This window comes from Taudactylus pleione, unplaced genomic scaffold, assembly GCF_031769625.1.
Source record: "Taudactylus pleione unplaced genomic scaffold, aTauple2 ptg000178l, whole genome shotgun sequence".
Taxonomy (NCBI): Eukaryota; Metazoa; Chordata; class Amphibia; order Anura; family Myobatrachidae; genus Taudactylus; species Taudactylus pleione.
The window spans coordinates 6,660,612-6,680,014 of NW_028284580.1; the positions used below are offsets into that span (position 1 = coordinate 6,660,612).

General features: G+C 42.3%; 1 protein-coding gene across 1 annotated transcript; it reads left to right on the forward strand.

The window, feature by feature from the left end:
- The first annotated feature begins 1,826 nt into the window (after window positions 1–1,826).
- IL17B (interleukin 17B) lies at window positions 1,827–18,043 on the forward strand. Its single transcript, XM_088475803.1, has 3 exons — window positions 1,827–1,869; window positions 4,662–4,978; window positions 17,490–18,043. Exons 1-3 carry the CDS (start codon window positions 1,849–1,851, stop codon window positions 17,743–17,745), a joined length of 594 nt encoding a protein of 197 aa, XP_088331929.1. The 5' UTR covers window positions 1,827–1,848; the 3' UTR covers window positions 17,746–18,043.
- Window positions 18,044–19,403: the final 1,360 nt, after the last annotated feature.

Sequence of the window (19,403 nt, forward strand, 5' to 3'; positions counted from 1 at the left end):
TCTTATTTCATCCCCAGCATCTCCTGGCCTCTCCTATCTCTTCCCTGGCCTTTCCCCATGAAGCCATGGCCCTTTTTTGGGTGCATTATGTCCCTTTGAAAAATGAGGGGGGCGCCAATGCTCTTTCTGGCACAGGGCACCAAAAAGTCTAGTTACGGCTCTGCTTGACCCTGTGAATGACACATTTACTTTAATCTTCATCTTAACATTTATTTCATCTTCCAACTCCATAGAAACCACTAGTTTAGAATTTTACAGAAAATGCGTATTTTTGGTAAATTATTAACATTTTAGTTGCCAAACATGCTGTCTTAGTGAGCTTCTTTATAGATGCTGCACTGGGGCCTTTATATTGCAGCAGCTAAGCAGGTATGTGTAGAGTAGATGTCTTCCTAATCCCGGATGGGTGGTGTCTGGAAATTGAAAGGTGGGTTGTGGTGCTTGTCACAGCACTGTAAGTGCGTCACCACCCGCAACTCTCTGCTGCTCAAGCCTGACTGCGGCTGCTTCCTCTGAATAATCCCTCCTGCCTCAGGCATTACTGGAACCAGGTCTGTGGAGTTGGACGGAGCCTGGGGAGGTGGTCACTGGAGGTAATTAATCCTTGAGGGGAGCTCTGAGGCATATAAGAGCATGAGGAGCTATGAGGCTGACATATAAAAGGGGCATGACAGGGGGCTCTTAGGCATGCATATAAGGGCATGATGGGCACTGAGACTGCATATTGAGACTGCATATAAGGGCATGAGGGGCTCTTAGACTGGCATACAAAAGAGGCATGATAGGGGGGCTTGAAGGCTGACATATAAGAAGAGCATGATGGGCTCTGATGCTGGCACATAAGACTGACATATAAATGGACATGACAGGGGGTCCTGAGGCTGGCATATGAAGGCAGCATGGCAGGGGGCTCTGAGGTTGACATGTAAAGGGAGCATGACAGTGGGCTCAGAGTGGCATATGTGAGACATATGGGACATTAAAAGGAATTATTCTGTGACATGGGGGCATTGTTTAACATCTTCTGAGCAAATGATGAGGGTATTAAAATTATTCTATGACATATGGAAGCATTATGTGACATTTTCTGTGTTATACAAGAGGCATTTTATGTGACATATTGGAGCACTATATGGCATTTTCCGTGATATTTTTTACGTAACAACTAAACATGTAATCTTTTAACAAATGCTCGGCTAAACACTTTGTTTCAGATTATGAATGGTGGTGAGCAGGTGTGGTAGATCAATTAGCTGTGACATATAAAAGTAGGTCACAACCTATTGGAAATTGGACATGGCTGGTAGAAGCCATTCACTGATACTTGCATCGTAAATCCACAGCCAGTATTTAGTATACACTCTACCACATTCTCACACACAGCATTTACCGGCCAACCATTAACTTCTTGCGTGCCTATTCCTAAATTAGCCACAGTCAAGCAGATTGTGTAAAGAGATACTCTGCCCTTTCCTACAGCTGGTAATATCACATTTTCACAATTCTCCATTGAACTATTAATTGGAGGATATGAGTCCCAACAGTTTAAAGAACAAGCAAACAGCACGTATCAGCCAGGTCTGTGTGCCGAGTGTGAGAACAGAGCCGCTGTGCACTGCGTTCCCAGTCTGCAAACACAATCCCTGCATGTAGACTCAGGGACAAAACAAGAGGAACAGAAGGAGAAAGGGACAAGCTGGGCCTTTGTTAACATTGTACTCAGCACCTTTAGAAAACTAACTGTACATTGGATTGGGCCCAGCCCCATTGGAAGGACTCAAAGTAGGTGCAGCTTGTGCCCCACTGAAGCAAAGTCTGCAGCTGCATTTGCTGGTGTCTCCACACACAATGCTTGGCTCAAGTAGACTGGTAAGTTTTCACACACGAGTATCAGTGATAGAGGATCAGTCTGCTGACTGGGCAATCTATACACAGTGGGCAGTCAGGGAGCATCAGCTGTGCATTACCTGTGGATGTCTGCCTTTTTTTTTTACAGTTTCCATCACCATATGCTTTGCATTACCTGTGGATAGGAATTGACATTAGATATTTCTATATATGCATGTTGTTATTTACCGTTGTATTGATTACATGTGAATGCAAGATGTTAGATTTATTTCAGTGGTATGTACAGACAGCCTGTGCTTTATCTGTTGTTATATGCTGTGGGTGTTGGGAAAGGTGACTTACTATGACATATGTAATAACAGTAATAAGGATTTTGAATATAGAATACTGTAGAGGGCATATAAGATAGAGTTACTTACAGTCACACAGCTACAAAAATGAGAGGCAAACATCTAATTGGTTGTTATGAGCAAGACTAAAGCTGGGTACATATGATGTGGGTACCCAGCGATCCGACGGGCACTCCTCCGCCGACGGGCCGACATATGAAGCGGCCGGTACACTAGACGATCCAGTGCCCGACATGTCGGTCCCTGCCACATCCTATTGCATGGGGTTGTCAGCCGCATTGCTAAGCGTGTACCCAGCTCAACTTTTCATTTTCATAAAAGTCCACCAGTGTCTGTGTGTAACAGATTCTTCATTACAGGTTGGGTTAGTTAAGTGTTTTAAGGGTAGATGTACTAAGGCTTGGAGATAAAGTGGATGAAGATAAATTAACAACTAATCAGCTTCTAACTGTAATTATTCAAATATGGCCTATAAAAAGTGACAGGAGCCGATTGGTTGGTACTTTCTCTCTCCCAGGCTTAGTACATCTCCACAGTGCGGAAATGTCCTTTAAAGGACATTAGCTTTGCTCCCATTTTTTCATCTTCGGTTCATTAGAGACAAGACATTATTACCATAGACAGAGCACCTGACACTTGGCAATGTTTCCATATAACTAACACTTTCATCTTGTTAAAGAAGGGTGCAGGCATGTCTAACAATACAAAGTGCAGACCATGTAGTGATCAGGCATATATTCCATGGTTTGCCATCTCTTAATCACACCATATGTCACAAAGAAACATGCCTTATCTGTTCATCCCATTGTAGGTCAGGTTTTTATCACCACAGCTTCAATTACATTCAATGATTTAATGCCCTCATTATGTTACTAGATACAATATATTTTATATTATATTGGCTAAGTTTAAAACTGTAAACTATCAGTATAGTTTCTACTCAACAAATGAGAACAGACTGTAGACTGTGGTGGGAATTTCGGCTAATTAGCCAACCAATGTAATGAGATATTTCACTTATAGTATAATTGAATCTAATTATAAAAAAGTGTTTAAAAGGAGCGCAATATTTGACATAAGAGATGTGGTTTTGTTTCTGGGCTTTCCATGTGAGAAGGATGTTTACATGAACATGTCACTTGCTAGTTTATTCTGAGTCGCACATTGAGGTTAGTCTAACATTTTTCCTTCCCCCTATTCATTTACACCAGAGTGCAGGAAAGAGTCTAGCAAAAATTTGGACTTTGAGCCCTATTAAGCTGCCAAAACGCTTTATGAAGTTAATCAATGCAAAGCAAAATTATGCTATAAATTATGTTAGTACTATAATATTTGCTGTGGTAAGAGACAGTATGGGTCTTCTACAAACCTGCCAAATGATACCCCTACAGCACATTTACCATTTACAGTTACCATTAGTGCCATTATGCACCTACTTTTGTGTAATCCTCTTTTGATCTCTGTGATGTATCTACTGTATGTAGATGTCAACATCCGATCATAGATCCCAACTGTTTACATTGAAGGGATACCCATTCGTGGCACACACCTCCCAACTGTCATGTAATGTCCCAGACCCAGTACCACACTGAAGGAGTTTTAGGGGAGTAGAGGGTGAATCTCTGATCTTTAGTAAGCACTCGCCACAATCCGCAAGAGTCCTGTTGTTCAAACGCTTTCATAATAATTTAAGAAATAATGAGGGTGCAAATAGCAGTATTTAAACAGAAAAATCAGAAAATCTAATTTAATGAAGAAGTGTTTCTAAGGTGTTATAAAGGCATGGCTTACAAGTCCTTAATACCAGTAACAATTTCTGCAAGACTGGAAAGCGGGCGTACACGCATCCATGCGGGCACAAGATAAATAGGTGCTTTATATAAACCCTCAGCTATGCCCACCTTCCCTGCAGAAAGTAAGTACACTCTTGGAGAAATGCCTGCTCCCTATGGGACCATAAGGGCTGCCTTTTATTCAAGAGTCTGCAGGACATTGTGGAAGAGTAGGGTAGGATTCTTTGAAATGGTGACCCTTGACATCTCTGCCATTACTGGTCGATGCGTTTCCACCATCTGTAAGCCATTAATGGTTAGGCTATGCACATAGGCAGCATTTTACCTTCCTTAGCATCCCATCAATGGTGAAAACACTCACCATCGCCAGACCATCGATGGCCACCCCTAATTCTTTGTTTGCCTCTCAGCCACCAGACACATCCATGTAGTGTGCAGTCACAGGCATCTTGACACTGCTGGGGGGGTGACCACTTGCTCATGGTCTAGTGCAGTAAACATGCACTAGACCATGATGATGGACCACTTCAATATGATGTCTGTAAAAGTGCAGTAGTTTGTATATGCAGAACATAATTATTATGTAAAGTTCAGAATGTTTAGCTGAACATGGAGAATGACTGTTGTATGATAATATCAGTTACTGATATGACATTGCCTACATTCATAGCTGCTGCTGTATGCCAGCTCTCTGCTTCTCGCCCACGTCTTCAGCTCAGATACTGTGAAGACCTCTAAAAACAGAAAAAAAAGCAACACCAAAGGAAAGGAGGGCAAAGCCCATGGGAAGACATCCCCAGATCCTGTGCTTGGAGTCAACTCTTTTGCTCCTTCTCCGTATTATAGTTTGGTGGAGGAATATGAGCAAAGCTTAATAGAGATGGTTCATCAGCTAAAAAATGGCTCAGAGTCCTCTGGTGGCCGATGTGAAGTAAATCTGAGGCTCTGGCTTTCTAACAGGAGAAGCCTTTCCCCCTGGACATACAGGTGAGTCTGTTCACTACTTCTAAATATAATAAACTACCACAAACATACCTGCATAGATGATACAATCACTGATTATATTTTTCTTAATAAACCACTGACATATTATGCAGTGCTGTAAATTCAAAGAATCAAGATATGACACATACAAACTACATACAACATGTAACAGAAAGTAAAGACAGCTCTATTCGAGAAGGTAGAGTTATAACAATTGGGTGGGAAATTAAAATTAATGGCAAATTTTTTTCTGGCAAAAAACTCAGCAGTATTTTTTTTTTTAATGGAGAACAGCCTGTAAACCCCCCCCCCCTCCCTCCCCCCCCAAAAAAACATTGGGTACAAGTAATAATGGTTATTACTGTCCCAAAGAAATGTAAATTGTTCTTTAAAAATGCAACAAATGGATGATTTGTGCTTTTTTAGAGTAAATTATGATACAAAGCAAACTAAACCTGCACAAATATAAAAAAATAAATAAATAAATTGTTTTCGGAGGTATGTTTAGGCCAATTAAAAAAAATGTAAGAAGAAATTATTTATTATTTAAATAATTGCTTTCATTAAATGTAGGCTGCATAAATTAATAAAAAAGTTGATTTGGGGGTCATTTGATGTCATTGTTGGATTTAACAACCAATAGTGACATACTTATTGGACCATTTAGGCTAACTGAAAACTTCCAATTGCCTAATTAGTCCTTAGGGGGGGAGGTATCTAAGGGGTTCTGGAGGGGTCCCCTACATTTTAAGCTTATAATAGGGATTATTATTATTTTTTTTTTATATCTGCTCTGGGTCTGTGCGAAAAATAGCCATGGAATTCCTATAGAAATCACTGTAACTGATTATGAAAAACCTCGCAGCTGCAGGAAAACCTTGCACCACAGGATTTGTAAAAACTTCACTTGCAATTAGCTATACCCCTTTATAAATCAGTAAGAACATTCTTAACTCTAGCCCTGACAATCACAAGACCACCATCATTATTTAGGGAAATTAGCATAGTTCCACTTTATACTAATAACTAGTATTACCATTACAATAAAACAAAAAATCAGCCATGCTGTAAGTGAAAGACGCAGCTCAAATGTTCCAACTTCTAAACAGCTATTTTACCTTATTAGACCTATGTTGATGCACAATTCTGTAAAGCCCCTGGTTTATTTTCCTATGTTTAACTATTAGGAGGGAATTATCAAGAAACTTAAATGAAATACACTGTGTTAAATAGACAATTTTGCAGCCGTATGTTTATTACTGTATCACCTGCTCAAAAGATACAGCACATATTCTGCATTCACAAGATTCTGTAACATCCTGACAGTATATAACCATTTATTTTGAAGGTCTGGGCCAGGAGTGGAACTCCTGGAGAAAATAGAGGCGCCTGCCCCAGGGCACCAAGCCCTGAAGGGGTTCGTCCATCTACAGCAGCACTTGTGTTGTTCACAGAGAAATCCAAGTGTGACTGCCGAATGTCCACTGCAGCTCGGCAGTGGTTCCCCCGCTTCTGTCACAGCGCTGATCAGCTCTGTCCTAGGAGGCCCAATTACACCTGCAAAAGGGGACAGGAAGGCTCCTGCCTGATGCTGCTAAGCCGCAGCTGCAGGAAGCGACGGTGCATCCGCCACTGCTGCTAGGTTGTGAGATGGGACCAGAGACACCTGTCAGATCCCCTATCCCAGAGAGCTCAGACGGCACTCACCGGTGACTGCTGACTCAGGGGCAGACTGGGCTGGGGCGGCATTTGCCCCCGGGGACGGTGCAGTTTTTATGCTTTGGGTCGCGAATGCTGCCTTCAGCCACCCTCTTCATGAACATGCCTGGCAGGTAAAGGATTCTATTATATTATAACACAATTAGAGAGGGGCTAGACAGCATCCTCTGCCTGCCTCCCGGCCGGCAGCCACATCACAGGGTTAGTCACACACATTCTGCTCTTTCTTTCTGGCCTAGTATGAGACAGGCTCCACCTCAGAGTCCTGTCATATACATTATTAAATGGCTACTCACATATTGATTGGTGGCCATTCACCAATCACTATGATCGGAGATCTTTACACACTGATTGGTGGATCCAGCCATCCACCAATCAGAATGTAGCTATCTGCAAGAATGCCAAGAGACATCAAAAGGAGAAAGATCACAGGCGGAAGGACAGGAGGGATGAGGTATTTTATAGGATCTCAGGTCTTATTTTTACTGCTTATTAAGATTCAGGGTATGATTATAATTTTTTTATTTTTAAAACAAAATAGACTAAAGGTCCCTATAAATGGTGTGATTTTTTAAACTATTTGGCTGTTTTTGACCAATTGGAATGACAAATCGTTTAAAATGTGCTGTGTGTGGGCATGATAACGATGCCGATGCGCGCTTCTGCTGTCGCTGATCAATTGAACCTGCAGAAAGATATCGATCTATCTTTCACAAATTGGCACACATAATGTGTGTGTGTGTGTGCGCGATGAACGATGCGATGGACGATAAGTTGTCAATTTTCCTCCCGTTATTTCAATTCCAGCATCGTGAGGTTGTTTGCTACAAACGATATATCGTTAACGATCTGCAGTCGTTGACGGCTGATCTATATCATTTGATAGTTTGAACAATCGTTCCATGTGTAGGCACAATATCATTTGTCCGGGAGTGTTTCAAGGGAAATCGCAAACGACAGTGGATCATTTGCAAATCGTACCGTGTGGGGACCTCAATTCATAAAAAATATATGTATACCCATTGACTATTAAAACCATACCTACCTACATTATACGAGCTACACCTACAGTGTTATTTTCATAGCCATTTTGCCGCTGTATGTGCTGTAAGAAAAACTGGGGCCACTTGCTTGTGGCATCTATGTTCAATTATGGAAAGACAGAGCGACAGTCAACTGCATAGTGTAGCCACAAACGGAGCTGGCTGTTACAACAGAGAAAAAGCAGCAATGCCTTGCAGAGGGTTGGGCACATGATGCCAGGGATCGGCATCCTGGTGGTCAGAATCCCGAAAGGGTTAGGATACAGACACCTGTCTGGTAAGTATCCTAACCCTACCCCTAACTCACCCTGCACCCAAATCCTAACCTCCCCCTAGTGCCTAAACCTAACCCTCCCCCTATATTGCCTAACCCTAACCTCACTACTTACTGTCAGGCAGGGGCGGATTGGCTGTTACCTACAGCGGGAAGATTCCCGGTGGGCCGATTGGGTTGTGGGTCCGCTTGTTACCTGTGGCCCCGCCCCCTATACACATCACCCGCCCAAAGCTTAGCAGTCTCTTTCTTGACAGGCAACCCGCCGACTGCCTGTCACAACTAGCAGTGCTGAGGCCCGGGCCACTGATAGTGTAAGAAGTGGAGAGGCCCCAGGACCGGCAGGAAAGGTAAATTAAGCAGCAGCAGCACAGGTTTGGTACATCGCCCCGCCCTCCTCCCCTCCTCGTGCATTGTGCAAACATAAGGCCAGCAGGTGCAGCAAGACGTCAGGAGGCTGCTCAAGTGCCCCTGTGTCCCCCCCCACCTCTCTCTGAAGGGCCTCCCAGTCTTTGATCGCAGCTACAGCAGCTGCGATCTGACATTAATTGAGAAGAATGGTGGAGGCGGAGTCAGACTAGGGGGCTGCACTGCACTGCCTGAAGTCAAGGCCAGGAGCATGGATGGAAGACCTGAGAGGAGGAGCAGCAGCTGCAGAGTGTAAGGTAAGTGGGACACTATAGTATTGTCTAAGTGTATTTGTGACATGTGTGTGACAGACAGTATGTGTGTATATATGTGTGATTGCAAATGTGTGTGACAGTATGTATGTGACTGTGTGTCTGTATATATGTATGTATGAGTATATGTGTGTGACAGTATGTATGTATGACCAGTGGCGTAACTACTGCCCCCACGGTGGCTTGGAGGCGCTGGGTAGCTTGGGGGCGACGGGGGCAGTAGTTACGCCACTCAGTGGCGGAACTCCCGTAACTACGGAGGGGGCAGTGGGTGCGGTCGCACCCCCTGCACCCTCCATCTGCCGGGCGCCCGCTGAGTGTGTTACCAGCGGGCGCCCGGCTCCTATTCAAACCCTCGGCGGCAGCCGGAGGATGGAGTTCCCTCCGTCTTCCGGATCCTGCAGAGCACTATGGGAGTGACGTCGGGGTAAGGACGGCGGCAGCACTGGAGCGGGGATAAAGGTAAGTGTTTTTTTTTTTGCGTGTGTTTGTGTGCGCGCGGGAGGGAGCAACTACAGAGGGCTAACTACAGGGGGCAACTACTGGGGGCTCACTACAGGGGGCTCACTACTGAGGGCAACTACAGGTGGCAACTACTGGGCACAACTACAGGGGGCAACTACTGGAAGGGGCACTACTTGAAGGGGCACAACTACAAGGGGCACTGCATATGGGCACAACTACAGGGGGCACTACTTTAAAGGGCACAATTACAGGGGGCCCTGCATAATGGGCACTACTACAGTGGACATTGCATAAGAGGCACTAGTATAGGGGGCATTGCATATGGGGCACAACTACAGGGGACACTACTTTAATGGGCACAACTAAAGGGGGCCCTGCATAATGGGCACTACTACAGGGGACATTGCATAAGGGGCACTATTACAGGGGGCATTGCATAAGAGGCACTAGTATAGGGGGCATTGCATTTTGGGGCACCACTACAGGGGGCACTGTATAAGGGGCACTAACTTGATACACACCGTGTACAGGTAATAAACTATGTTCCCAATAATCTGGTTCTACACGGACATAAAAACTGTGCAACCTGTCTTGAGCTGAGGTGACAGACTGGCAGGAGCAGAGAGGAGGGTTGGTGAAGTAGATCTGTCAGGGTGGGATGTAATGGGCATTACTGTTTGGCATAATGTGTATTTGGCATTACCTAGTGCACAATGTGCTATTAGGGGCATTACTGTGTGGCATAATGTGTTGTATGTGGCATTACTGTGTGGCATAATATGCTGTATGTGGCATAATGTGAAATAGGGGCATTACAGCATGGCATAAATTTGTTATAAGGGTTTTACTGTGTCATTATGTGTTATACGTTGCATTATTGTGTGGCATGTGTAAGGGGCATTGCTGTGTGGCATGATGTGTTGTAAGGGGCATTCCGGTGTGGCATAATGTGTTGTAAGGGGCGTTCCGGTGTGGCACAATGTGTTATAAGTGGCATTACTTAGTGTGTCATAATGTGTAAGGCACGTTGCTGTATCATGTAACAACACATCTTAAACGCCGTCTTTGGGTGTGTTTGATCTTTGGGCGGGGGGGGGTGCCTAAAACTTTTTTAGCTTGGGGGAGCAAAATTTATAGTTACGCCACCGTGTATGACTGCATATGTGGGTGACAGTATGTGTATGTGTGTGACAGTATGTATGTGTGACTGCATATGTGGGTGACAGTATATATGTATGTATGAGTATATGTGTGTGACAGTATGTATGTGTATGTGACTGTGTGTCTGTATATATGTATGTAGGAGTATATGTGTGTGACAGTATGTATGTGTGACTGCATATGTGGGTGACAGTATGTGTATGTGTGTGACTGCATATGTGTGTGTGACAGTATATGTATGTATGTGTGACTGCATATGTGTGTAACAGTATGTGTATGTGGGTGACAGTATGTATGTGTGACTGCATATGTGGGTGACAGTATGTATGTGTGTGACTATATAGATGTGTATAAGTGTGACTATGTGTCTGTATATATGTATGAGTATATGAGTGACTGCATATTTGTGTGACAGTATCTATGTGTGTGACAGTATGTGTGTGACAGTATGTATGTTTATGTGTGTGATAGTATGTGTGTGACAGTATCTATGTGTGTGACAGTAGGTATGTTTATGCGTGTGACAGTATCTATGTGTGTGACAGTATTTATGTTTATGTGTGTGACTGCATATGTGTGTGACAGTATCTATGTGTGTGACAGTATGTATGTTTATGCGTGTGACTGCATGTGTGTGACAGTATGTATGTGAGACTGCATATGTGGGTGACAGTATGTATGTGGGTGACAGTATGTATGTTTATGTGTGTGATAGTATGTGTGTGACAGTATCTATGTGTGTGACAGTATGTATGTTTATGCGTGTGACAGTATCTATGTGTGTGACAGTATTTATGTTTATGTGTGTGACTGCATATGTGTGTGACAGTATCTATGTGTGTGACAGTATGTATGTTTATGCGTGTGACTGCATGTGTGTGACAGTATGTATGTGAGACTGCATATGTGGGTGACAGTATGTATGTGTATGTGTCTGTATGTATGTATGAGTATATGTGTGTGACAGTATGTATGTGTATGTGACTGTGTGTCTGTATATATGTATGTAGGAGTATATGTGTGTGACAGTATGTATGTGTGACTGCATATGTGGGTGACAGTATGTGTATGACAGTATGTATGTGGGTGACAGTATGTATGTGTGACTGCATATGTGTGTGACAGTATGTGTGACTGCATATGTGTGTTACGGTATGTATGTGGGTGACAGTATGTATGTGTGACTGCATATGTGGGTGACAGTATGTGTGTGACAGTATGTATGTGTGTGACTATATAGATGTGTATAAGTGTGACTATGTGTCTGTATATATGTATGAGTATATGTGTGACTGCATATTTGTGTGACAGTATCCATGTGTGAGACAGTATGTATGTCAATGTGTGTGACAGTATCTATGTGTGTGACAGTATGTATGTTTATGTGTGTGACAGTATGTATGTTTTTGTGTGTGACAGCATGTATGTTTGTTTGTGTGTGATAGTATGTATGTTTATGTGTGTGACAGTATCTATGTGTGTGACAGTATGTATGTTTGTGTGTGACTGCATATGTGTGACAGTATGTATATTTTTGTGTGTGACAGTGTATGTTTTTGTGTGTGAAAGTATGTATGTTTATGTGTGTGACAGTATCTATGTGTGTGACAGTATGTATGTTTATGTGTGTGACTGCATATGTGTGTGACAGTATGTATGTTTGTGTGTGACTGCATATGTGTGTGACAGTATGTATGTTTATGTGTGTGACAGTATGTATGTGTGTGACTATATAGATGTGTATAAGTGTGACTATGTGTCGTATATATGTATGAGTATATGTGTAACTGCATATTTGTGTGACAGTATCTATGTGTGTGACAGTATGTGTGTTTGTGTGTGACAGTATGTATGTTTATGTGTGTGATAGTATGTGTGTGACAGTATCTATGTGTGTGACAGTATGTATGTTTATGTGTGTGACAGTATGTATGTGACAGTATCTATGTGTGTGACAGTATGAATGTTTTTGTCTGTGACAGTATGTATGTTTGTGTGTGACTGCATATGTGTGTGACAGTATCTATGCGTGTGACAGTATGTATGTTTTTGTGTGTGACAGTGTGTATGTTTATGTGTGTGACAGTATGTATATTTTTGTGTGTGACTGCATATGTGTGTGACAGTATCTATGTGTGTGACAGTATGTATGTTTATGTGTGTGACTGCATATGTGTGTTACAGTATCTATGTGTGTGACAGTATGTATGTGACAGTATCTATGTGTGTGACAGTATGTATGTTTATGTGTGTGACTGCATATGTGTGTGACAGTATCTATGTGTGTGACAGTATGTATGTTTATGTGTGTGACTGCATATGTGTGTGACAGTATCTATGTGTGTGACAATATGTATGTTTATGTGTGTGACTGCATATGTGTGTGACAGTATCTATGTGTGTGACAGTATGTATGTTTGTGCATGTGTGTGACAGTATGTATGTTTGTGTGTGCCTGCATATAGGGGGCATAGCCATCAGCTCGTGTAGCGGTGGGCATGCCCCCAGCATAACAAAAATGGAGGGGAGCGGCCTTCAGGAATTTCACATAAGGCCACACCCCTTGCCACGTGGCCACACCTACTTTTTCGGGCATGCGCCTTCGGCGAGCGCACATGGGGCCACTTTGAATTCCCAATCCGCCCCTGCTGTCAGGCGTTGAGATTCTGACTGGTGTTGGGATTCCGGTGCCAGCGTTTAAACTGCATCCCCTTACATATACACACAGCAGGTCACACAGCACTGTATCTATCATTGCCTTAGTATATTTGCATGTTCTTCTATACCTCTTTATACGGTCATTCATCAAGTATGGAGTACATGTACTGCATTACAGACTTGGACAACTAATCTTAGGATGACATTTAACATGGCCAAGAGCACCACTCTATACCCTTGGTTATACACTCTTCATCATCTCAACAACCCCTCCCAAATACTTTTCACCACCTTGGGTTATTTCAGTCACTTTCTTCTCTCTCCAAGTATCACACACACTTTTCATCCATTCTGTATGTCCTTTATCTTTTGCCAGCCAGTATACAACATGTCAAAACTCCTCTAACATTCATATTTCAAGGAGACTCAGTCAGGACAGGAATAAGATAATGTGCTTTATAAATATGTCTGTCTATCTGCTTTCAGAACTTTGTGACCAACGTTAGTAAATTGACTTTTGAATTAATGACAGACACTACAATTGCACAACAGAAAGTATTTGTTTGTGATTTTATATTCACACAAGAAATATTACATATATAAGTATAGAGATACACTCTAGTCTGCAGGATCTCATAGATGGTGTAGAAATAAATTAAAATTCAAGAGACAGAGGCTGTAAGGCATGCAACCCTCCAGGGTTATAATAAGCATGATCGTTTTCCTAACCTGCATTTAGCAAAACCTGCCAATTCTTGCAACTCCTGTACAGTTATGGTGCATACACATGATCAGATCAGACAACGATAACGACATTGTTGTCTGATCGTCCTGCATGTGCTGGATGGTCGATATCGATCATCCAGCACACCACCAACCCCCAAAGGATTATAGTAACTGGTCGATATCGACCAGGTTGGACTGCATGTATGGGCGATGGTCGTTATCGTTCATCGGTGCCAGTGCATCGTCTGTCGTTTGGGGGTTGGAAGGGGCCTAAAAATGAACTATATGAACAATATAACGATAAATTATATCGTTTGTATCGTCCTACAATGTCTGACCGTGTGTATGCACCTTTAGACTTAATTTAAGAGCTTCAGGTTTAGGTATGCAATCGGGAAGCCGACTGCCTAAATACCGGCAGCCGGCTTACCGACTGTCATATCCCGGCAAGGGTGAAATGCCGGGCGTCTAGATGCCCGGCATCCCTATCGTAGTGATGCCGGGCGCCGCGAGCGGACAGCCGCGGGGGGGAGGGTTAGGTTTAGGGCTCCCGGGGGGGACTTAGGGTTAGGCACCCCCCCGGGAGGGTTAGGCTAGGGGGAGGGAGGGTTAGGCACCCCCAGGGGGGACTTAGGGTTAGGCACCCCCCGGGGGACTTAGGTTTAGGCAGCGGGGAAGGGGGTGGTTAGGGTTAGGCACTTGGGAGGGAAGTTAGGGTTAGGCACCCTTAAGGAGGGTTAGGGTTAGGGGGGTTAGGTTAGTAGATACTCACCTATCCACGATCGGGATTTCCAGCGCTGTCGGGCTGTATTTCATACCCATTCCCAGGTTTAGGTAGCCACCAAAAGTTCTCATTAGATTACAGTAACAACAGCGAATCTGAAAGACATAATGGTCAATTTACAACTACTATTGCTTGGCATGTTTAAACAGGAAATTTAAAACGGCAATACTATTCAAAGCAAAACACGTGGTGTTTTGCTGTGAATAGCATTGCCATTTTAAAATTTCCTGCTTTTGCAATACACCCCATAACCTGTAACTGCATTTAAGAAAAATGTAATTACTTAGAGGGAATATTCTATGAAGGAGGAGAGTTGGAAATGTTGCCTTATCTTCTGCTTCTTTGCACACGATATGCTAAAACACACCATATTTTTTTCACGACTCCTTTATTAAACAATATTATTTTAAACAATAAAATGTGTCCAAAGTGCAGAACTTCTTATTAATCCACTTCTCTCATACTATGATTGGTGCAGATTTATTGCAGAACCACCTTCCATGGTTCCAAGATTATCAATTATTCTCGGTTCTTCTTTTTATATAAATGTTACAATAAGACACAGGCACGGTTTAGTTCAACTCACAATAAAACATCACTTTTATTGGATACATGTCATGTTGTAGTTAGTGGTATTTTAAAAAAAATAAAAAAGATTCTGCACTTTGCATTAAAAAAGGTAAGACAAGCTCCAGAGAACAGACAGAAACTGTAAAATATAAACATGACAAAAGGGGTGTGCTTATAGCCTAAATATACATTTCTTAATAGCTTCAGGTGTCAAATTTTGAAGAGGTTACATTTTTCAGATTCCTCCACGTTTAATAAATACAGCATATGTTTGAATTCTCTTTCAGAAACAGGACTAGCTTCAAACTACACCCTAGCCTTCACACCATAGAGGAAGCCATTTTGTGATTTGAATCAATGCTAGCCTCTGCGAGATCACGGTTTCCTACAGGGAAGTTCATCAAGCCTGTGTGAAAAGAAAGCCATTGGCAAATTGCCTTTCTTTCTGTGTTATTAAATACCAAAGAGAGCTAAAATGGTACTAATGACAGCCATTTACATTACACAAAGAAACACAAGATTTGTCATAAGCAAAATACACAAAGTGGCTTTTATTTGCAAACAGTATATATTGTAGTTGTATTTAGAAAACTTATGCTGCTCTTAAACCTGAAGGCCCCTACACACTAGATGATATCGGGAGCGATTTGGCCGATTCCGACGCATCGGAACAACAATCGCTCATATCGTCCAGTGTGTAAATTTAATCATGATGCGCTCTCCTGCTGGTCGTATCTTCTGATCTTTCCTGCATGCAGGAAGATTTGTTGATATCGGTAACGAGTCATGGCATATCGTGCAGTGTGTACGCACTACCAAACGACAAGTCATTGCGACCCGAACGATGCAGACATCACTTGACGGGCGTTTCCCTTGACACAAATGCATGCACAGATCTCTGCATGCATCTGTGTTAAAAAAAAATGCTTGTCAAGGTAAAAAAAAAAATTATAATAATATGACCTGGGGTCCCCTCTAAAAGCACAACCAGCTGTGGGGTCCCCCCTAAAAGTACAACTGGACTTTTCAGAGCCAGTCCTGGTTGTGAAATACAGGGGACAAAAGACGTAGGGGTCCCCTGTATTTAGCACACCAGTACTGGGCTCAGCGAGCCAGTCCTGGTTTTGGAAATACAGGAGACAAAATGAGCAGTGGTCCACAGTATTTTTAATAACCAGAACCGGACTCTTTCTAGCGGGGGTGTAATGCCACAGCCGGAGGAACCTTTTGACTGGGTCCCCCAACTAAAGCATTATGCCTGACCGCTAGTCAAGCCACCCTCTCCAGGTTACCCCAGGCCTGGGCTGATAGCCCAGAGCTATCTCCGGCACCCCTGGCCGGTGGGTGCCGGGTTGATAGTGTAAAGTGTAGTGTAAAAATAGATGTAAAAACATTGTCTTTTACAGTAGAACTACAGGTCTAACCAAGCCTCACCAGCATGCTGGTACTTGGGAAACCATAAGTACCAGCATAGGGGGGCATTAAGGGCCCGCTGGTACCTCTAGTTTACCTGCAAAAGTAATGTTAAAATAAACACAAGACACACACACCCTGTGAAAGTAAAGTTTTATTATACACATACATAGTCCCCACCTCCCCAGCCTGGGCTGAGAAGCGGTCAGGCGTAATGCTTTTGCCGGGGGACCTGGTGAAAGGGCTACCCTGGGTGTGGTATTACGCCCCCGATAGAAAGAGTCCGGTGCTGGTTATGAAAAATACCCCTACTCATTTTGTTCCCTGTATTTCCAAAACCAGGACCGGCTCGCTGAGCCCTGTGCTGGTTGTGCTAAATACAGGGGACCCCTACGTCTTTTATCTCCTTTATTTTCACAACCAGGACTGGCTCTGAAAAGTCCGGGGCTGGTTGTGCTCTTAGGGGAGGGACCCCACAATTTTTATTTAAATTTACACAGATGCGTGCACAGATCTCATTGATCTGTACATGCATCTGTGTCTCATAGTACAGCCCATTATTGAAATTTTTATGATATCATAAAGATGGTCGTCAGGTGTTAGGGACATCAAACGATATATCGTTAACAATCTGACGATTTGGAAATTATTACCGATGAATGATATATTGTTTGATTGTTCGTAAATTGCACAGTGTGTATGCACTGTATCATTAGTCCAGGAGTTACGGGGGAGTTCAAGGAAAATAGTTAATGATATCAGATCGTTTGCAAATCATCTAATGTGTACCCAAGTTTAGACTCGTTAGAGTGCTATTATTTTGATAGGCTCCAATAAAAGACTGCTTGCCTCCACTGTGCGTATGGAATTAGAGCATCTTAAAGTGTTGTAAGGAACAAAAGGACATATCACGGTTTGGAAAGTCACAAGTCTTTAGTCTATGGAGAAGCTCAGCAGCATACTATAGGTCTCTTGGCTAGGTGTGGACAATACTAATATTATACTTGTGTGCCTCTTTCAGTGTAAACCATGACCAGAATCGCATCCCAGCTGACATACCAGAAGCTCGGTGTTTGTGCACCGGGTGCATCAACCCATTCACCATGCAAGAGGACCCAAGCATGTCCAGTATTCCCATCTTCAGCAAGATCCCTGTGCGCAGGAGGCTGTGTGAGAGTAGCTCCCTGGGACTTAGGGGTCGACGGAGGAAGAAGTGTCACAAAGAGTACATAGCGGTCATGGAGAACATAGCTGTGGGCTGTACTTGTATCTTCTAAAAACATCAACCCTTCCTGATCCTCACATCTTCATTCCAAAAATAAAATAGCAAAATGAAGCCAAAACACCACAAATATGAATCAGGAGAATGCCATAGAATGACTATGAAGACATGTGGTATCTGTAACAATGCTTTTAGAGATCTGGATTGAAATGGGGATTATACTACATATTACATGTTTCCAGCACATGCTTCTATAGTATAATTAGAAAACAAAAAAACCTATCTGCAAAATTTTGGGTCATAAACATCAACCTTGCCTATATTGTCCAGGTAGATTCTAACATGTTTTTTTTTTTTTTGCGCAAAAATATACAGTAAAGTATAATATAATAAATGTAATTTTATGTCAGGACTGCTATTATTTTGTATTTCTCTACAGTATGTTAAAGCTACACACAATTCTGTATTATGCAAGCAAACAGCAGTATTACATTAGATATGTTTGAGATGAGTTGCAACAGACTATCGGGCCGATAGGGGACTTCTGCTTTATATGAGACTATGGCCATGACCCAAAAGTATAATGAAGTCTATCTATAGTTGAAATACACTAAAGGAAGAAAAAAGTAAAGTGGAAACGGACAGATATGCAAGACACATTGGGCCTGTACAGTGAGTCTATAGTAATAAAACAGAAACGCATATCATAGGATAATACAGTATGTAAAAAAATGTTCACGATGGTTTCTCTTTTTCTTCTTGGTAATTATACAAAACTCAAAAGTAACACCTTGTAAGTGCTAAGCATAGATAAGATTGAAATTAGAGGAAATAAACTCTGGCTAAGGGCCAAATTCATTTAGCCGCGAAAAGTGCCATCTGGCAAAAAGTGTATTGAATTTGCATCATTCGCTTGTTTTGAGGCAATGTTTTCTACATGTGCGTCCCCGCTTTTCATCCTATTCAATCAATTGTAAAACGAAAAAACGCGGTTAGGCGAATGTTTTACAAAGCGAAACATTTATTTGTGGGGAAATCAGTTAGTACCCCATAAGAAGCTTCAGTGAACCTATGGAATATAGAATAGTAGTAGTAGCCCTAGTAAAAGTATTTAGTGAACTTATTTTGTTGCAATGGGCTGTTATATGCATATTTGTAAAAAAATGATAGAAAGCAATATTTTTTCATAATAATAAGTACCATAGTTAAATTTGGGGTACATGAAAATGGGTTCTAGTATATTTTGAGATCTCTAAAATGAAGATTTAAAAAAAAAAAAAAAAAACCTTAAAAATACACCTGCAGCAGCCACCTGCAATCTCAAAAAACACCTGTCTCATCCATATAGCCCCCCAAAATACAAAGCCCCCACTTTTTACCCATTTTCCAACACTTTTTAAATTTGTATTTAGAGTTTTTGTGACTGATTAGTCATTGGGGGGGGGGGGGGGGTGTCCAAAGGGTTCTGGATGAAATCCCCACATTTGCACCCCAAAATAGCGATTTTGCACTTGCAATTCCCCTGCCTATATGTGGAGAAACTTCTTCGGCTATTTTTCCATATAAAGTTTTCGTGTGGGCGAAAACGTCCTGGAATTTAATATGAACAAAAGTAGAAAACAGGCGAAAAGCGCAAATCGGCGAAAACTTTTCTCCAAACGGCACTTTTTGCAGCTAATTGAATTCATCCCTAAATATCAAAGCAAAAGCATA